We start from the raw sequence: 6,000 nt of genomic DNA, 5'->3' as shown, positions 1-6,000 counted from the left end.
CCTCTTTTGGCAATGTAATGTAATATCATGTGTCAGGCTGAGTGTTGAGCCTAATGCCTGTGTTGATGGATTAGTTCCAGCAGCCGCTGGACCATTGTGGCAATTTTCAGGCCATGAACACCTACCAAGGACTGCACCACCGGGGTGGTTCGCTGCTTTGTTTATGTCACATTTACTGTGAGTGCTTCATCATTTATGAGGATTTATTTGCTCCGGAGCAATGTCTCTTGGCTTCAGAAGAAACACAGCTCATTAGAGTGTTGCGTTACTGGGCACCAGGGCTGAACTTATTCATCTGGCCTCCTCCGAGGTCCTGAGCGGTATTCCAGAAACTTCCACTTATGTGATTTTCCAAAGTGGAGCAGAGGGATGAGAGAGAGAGAGAGGGAGAGAGAGAGGGAGAGAGGGAGAGAGGGAGAAAGAGAGTGGCCCACTCTGTCTCCACACACACACACTCTGTGACGCTCAGCGTCTCCCTTTTTACTTTGCTGTCTCCCACCACTTTCCCCCCTCAGTGCTAACCCACGCCTCTAATGTCTTCACTTCACAAAACTCCAACCCAGTTCCCAGTTGAAGCAGTCTAATTGATGGAGTGGAGGAAGGAGACCTTGACCCGACAGAGGAGCAGCTGTCAGCAGTTGCAATAAAGAAAATCGCCCGAGGGGACTGAAAGAGACGGAGGCGAGCCGAGACAGGCGCGGGCGAGGAAAGGGGGAGACTGCTTCAGGTGACCGACTCGCGATGGAGGCGCACGGCATGCGAGACTAGGGAGCGCCGCTTCTGGACGCCCTCGCTTTGTTGAGGTGGAATACAAAGTGAACAACCATCTGAACTGACCGGGACCGCCTTTGTCCGTTTCGCTTGACGGATTATCTCCGAATCATGAATGTGCCGCCCCCGGACCGCAGGAAAAACATGCGAGAACTGGCTTTGGAGATTGGCATCCGAGTTCTGCTTTTCGGAGTTTTTGTGTAAGTAAAAGCTTCAACCAGCCGAGTTTTCTGTTCCCCGACAAATCTAGTCTGGCATCGTCTGTCCTGGCGATGGCTTTCAGCTTCATGACTGACGTTATCCATGTGGTTTGGCGAGCTTGAGACACTGAACCGCTGTATTCAGGTTCATCTGCCGCGGTGTGGTGCTGGACGAGCAGGTCCCTCTGTTGATCCGCAGTTCAGCACCATGGACGGATCACTGCTAAACGAAGCAGCGTTAACAGGTTGCAAAAAAAAAAAAAAAAACCAAGTTGAATGTCCGGCAGCATTTTACTTTCTGGCATGACCTGGTGTGTCACCACGCATGGATGACACTTGGGAAATATCCTCCGGGATTTCTGATTCTTATTAACGATAATTAAATGGTTAGTGAGAGACCGAGGTAGCTGCTTTGACCACTTCACCCCAAACCAAATGCCAGCGCCACAAGGGAAGGCCGACACAGATATGTGGGCCTAATACTTTTTTTTTTTTGCAGCGTGACACTTTGTGAGAAGGTTGTGCCTCACAGGCGCCTGCCTTCAAAACTAACTAAATATGAATTATTAATTGTTTGTCTAGCTTGGAGGTATTAAGCCTTGCTTGCACCATGATTGTGTCACTTTTTTTTTTTTTTTTTTTTTTGATTTTCTGCTTGATGTGATCTGAAAAAGGCCCCAGATCCTGTTATCTGAAATGACTGTCCTTGCTATGGATTTCACTCCATCTCTGGGGGGAAAAAAAGATGTCAAAAATCAGTTCCTCTGACTTGGAGTGCGCAGCAAAACTGCCTGCATACTATGTGTACATTGTCATTAATATCTGCTGTATGTGCGCTGTCGAAGTGAGAGGATTATACAGCCAAGAAGAGTGTGATGCTGCACATTCACAGGGCATGGGCAAACTCAACTGGAGGGATCTGACTAAGGGAAAGAATGAAACATGTCAGAGAGGAGGCGTGAGGAATCTTAAGTTAGACTTTTGTGTATCTGTGTGTGAGAGTCTGCGAGATTCCCATTTTTGGATGGTTTGTTGTTGTGTATTGGGGCTGGAGGCCACATTTAAAAACAAAGCAAAAACGATTTCACACAATATCATCATCATCATCAGCTAACTGCTGTATTCTGCCACAGAAGCCGCACTCACGACGCCGTGCTCCCCATATTCCCTCTGCAGTAGACAGAAAGCAGTCTAATGCTAATGAACTGTAGTTGTTATGGAGCCCCGTCAGTAAAGTCGATCTGCTTTGTACTTACAGCAGTGCTTTGGGAGAGTTGTGACATTTTAGCATGGGCAGCTGTGATTGGATAGAGACAAATACTGGTGTAACAAGGAGCCACACATCCTATTTCCATTATTTAATTCATTGTATTTTTATTTAATTAAAGTTGGAAAGATAACAGACATAAACAGTACACTATTGGGCTCTGTGCTTATGATTGAGAGCCTTTAGGAAAAGAGCAAGTTTCAGCCATGTATTTTGACAGAGGGAGCATTTGGTCTAATACATTTCTTTGGGACTAGCAGTAATTGTTGTGTTGAGCAAGCTTAATACCCAGCAGATCCGAGATAGTTACCCTCTGGCCCTGAATGGCAGCAGCTCCCTGTTCTTGTCTCACCCCAAAGCACGAGATGAAGGCCAGATAATTGGGGTGAACTAGAATCTGTTTTTTTCTTCACTGGAGGTGTAAAGGACAGTTTTTAGCTGTCACCTTTTGTGCCTGATGTTCAGTGTAGTGTGTAGGGCATTGTATCTTGGGAAGAAAATGGCACATTTATCAGTGTACATTCGCCAACAGGACTCAACAGTCATGTATTTTTATTTATTTCATTGCTTTGTTAAAGTCTTGCTTCCCGCACTACAATTTCAATGATTGCTTTCTACCTATGCAGCTCAGGAAGAAGTTGACTAACTGGAAGAATGAAATAACTGATTTTCTCATTTTCTGTTCATATTTGTTCATAATTGTGAACAGGTACCATGGGATGTTGAAAATGAATGAATTAATCCCTTAGTTTGGGCTCATAAGCAGATATGAATGCATCAGAGAGTTATCTTTAATCAGATACACATGCAAGTTTTTCAAAGACACACACATATATATATATATATATATGTCTTTGATTCTGATTAAATAATGCTGACTGTAACCAATATACATACAATTAATTCTCTGTGCTTGACTGGTCCCTCCACTCAAACTGTTTTTGTTTTTCCCCACCACACAGTAAACCACATACTGTACTCTGCGAGGACCGTTTCTGTATGGGAAGAAATTTTAAAACTAAGAGCCGTGAATTCCCTGCCTTATTCAAATCCAAATTTTGCCACAGACGACCTGCCTTTGAGGGAATATTAGTTTTCATTTGCCTTTCCTTGCCAAGCTGTCCGTCTGTTCCAGGCCTCAGGAGGTGCACTGACCTTAGCGACGGGCCAAGTGTGTGATGTTCGGTTGACCCTGAGCTATCGAACCGCTAATGTCATTCAGTCATCATAGCTTGGTAGGCACCCTAGGAGTACCACATCTCTCAAGAGTAAAACAAAAGTCCAATCTAAATGGAAATGGATGTTTGACATTTAACAAAGTGGAAAAAAACAAAAGCTAAAAACTAAAAAAAAGAAAAAGATAAAGTTCTTTTTTTTTTTCCTGCGGTCAGCTACTCAACATAGAAAGAGAGGATAATGAGATTGGTGCTATTTCATTTTCCTTGTAATCCGGAGCAGAACGAGTAGGAGCTTAGACAAATACCAAGAAGTCATTTCTTCCTTGAGTGGTTGTGTGGTGGAGCTCATGTCCTCAGTCACTCAACACAAGCTCAGTTTCCGTGTGTTTGTTCCAAAGCTCATAGTTGGACACTTGAATAAGCAGATAAATTCCAGTAAATACCAGAATACTGGTTCAGTGTAGAAGAGGAGACAAAGCAAGAAGGACACAGCGACAAAAAGAAAAAGATGGAGGAGGAGGATGATAAGATGGAGGACATGCAGTTAGGGAGATCTGGATTGTTTTGAGATTTTACACCTTAAGACCTGAGGCGCAGCAAACAGAGTCACCAAAACCACTCTGACAGCTCCTATCAGTGCAATCTAGAAGCCTCTCAACGGAGTGATTGGCCAGAGAAGAGAGTGACTGTTTTAGTGACTGATGCACACAACAAAATAGAAGATGTATTTTTTCCAAGAGTAACCATTTCTGCCTGAGCAGAATTGACTCTTTTATTGCAGAGAATCATGGTGATAAAGCAGGAATCTTGTTTATCGCGTGTATTGGCACTGAGGCAAGCCAGAATGTCCAGTGTGTGATGGGTTAAATACCCTCTGACACTGACATTATTTTAGGGGCAATTTTTGATATAGTTGTTGTCAAATGAGGTTAACAGTGTGTGCTCCCATACAACACCGTTCATCCCTCAAAACAGTGTTTGGCTCACTGCGTATCATCCTCTCCTCTCAGAGGAAGGCTTAGGAGCAGCCCTGGGATGCAGTCCAGAGCCTTGGCAAGTCTCAGAAAGCCTTGTGAGATGTTGGGAAGGAGTAGAATGTCAGGCCTTAGACTGTTTAAGAATAAGCGGATTGTTTCGCTTGCACGTTAAGGATGGGGGGCTCTTTTGCTCTGGTTTTGTCGAGAAAATCTCTTGGTGGAGGACTGGTTACAGAGTCATCAGGGCACATTGTCTCTGTGGTTGATATGAACAAAAAAATATTTCTAATCTAGGAGAACGTTACAGTTATTTCTGCTATGGTTATTGGACTGATGATAAAAAACTTAGTTTAAATAAAGTTGTAAACTTCAAGATTTCAGTCGTGTTGATTCGGTAACACCTCTGATTACCATGGTTACAGGAAGTGCAATTTAATGGCACAACAAACACTCCGGGAGCAGCTACTTATCAGAAATAACACAAAAAAGCAACAATTGTGATCAGTGTAACAAAATCACATTGTTTTAATAAAGACGTCTGCTAAAAATGATTGCAACCACAATCTGATTTCATAATGCACACAGAGCAAGAAGTTTTCCGCACAATAGGCCACAGTGGAGATGGTTGGAGAGCAGCCTGTCGCCTGCAGCTCTTCATCTACAGTAACGGCTCACTGTGGCCGCTCCAAAAAAAATGCCAAAAATGACCATTAGATTGTTTTGTAGATGCATTTTAAACAACCAATCGTGGTTAGCACTAACAGTGGTGACCAAAACATTGCGTTTTCTGTGACCGCTTCACTATAAAAGCCTACCCGTGTTTTGCCGGCTTAATCCTTTTAGTTTGAAGTAGTAGCAGGATGTTCCATTTGCATGAGCAGTAACTTAGTACTGCTCTGGTGATGTGTAAAGAGAGTGAGCAGTAACAAGTGAGGCTCATATCAATGAGACACAGTTGTGCTGGATTACATGCATGCATAGTTTTCCTGTAAATCCGTCACGTTTAGGTAGGCAATCTGAATTCAGAATGGCAGCTCTGCCTATGAAAACTCATGAAGAGAGAGATAATTAACCAATGTACATACTTGAATGACTATTGCAGAAAAGATGTGACAAAAATAGAATAAATAGAATCAAAAATGGGGTTCATGAATATCTTTAGGATTATGACTGTAAATGGACATTTATGTGGTAATGTACTGACTCTGATGTACTGATGAAAATATTCACGTGTGTGATCCCAAACTCCACCAACAAAGGCTTTGAAATGTCTAGTCACTTTCATCATAAGATGTAAATAAAGAAATTTGCTGACAGAAAATGTTCAGATGTAGCTCCCCTCTGCAGCTCTGCAGCCTTCACCTCTGTGTTTTATTTCACCTGTCTATACGGCTTAGTCCAAACAGCTCTTCCCATGGGTAAAATCTCCAAGCAAACAAGCTTGCTCAAGCTGATTTTATGATGCCTGCGCAGTGGGTAATGGCAGAGAGCCGAAGTAGATGCTGCTGAAAGGAAGTCCAACATGTCGCATTTCAGACTATATTTTTCTCAAAATCTGGTTGACTGAACTAGAGGTAGAGACATGTAAATATTAGAATAGAATATAA

General features: G+C 43.0%; 1 protein-coding gene across 1 annotated transcript in view; it reads left to right on the top strand.

The window, feature by feature from the left end:
- The first annotated feature begins 466 nt into the window (after positions 1-466).
- Positions 467-6,000, top strand: part of plpp4 (phospholipid phosphatase 4) — a 45,337-nt gene continuing 39,803 nt past the window's right edge. Inside the window, exon 1 of the mRNA XM_040139804.1 lies at positions 467-971. Within this exon, the coding sequence (XP_039995738.1) occupies positions 883-971 (89 nt within the window). The 5' untranslated portion in view covers positions 467-882. The remainder of the gene's footprint in view (positions 972-6,000) is intronic.

Source organism: Xiphias gladius, chromosome 11, assembly GCF_016859285.1.
Source record: "Xiphias gladius isolate SHS-SW01 ecotype Sanya breed wild chromosome 11, ASM1685928v1, whole genome shotgun sequence".
NCBI classification, from domain to species: domain Eukaryota; kingdom Metazoa; phylum Chordata; class Actinopteri; order Istiophoriformes; family Xiphiidae; genus Xiphias; species Xiphias gladius.
Note: the sequence above shows the minus strand (reverse complement) of the source record. Positions and strands in the feature narration are given on the sequence as shown.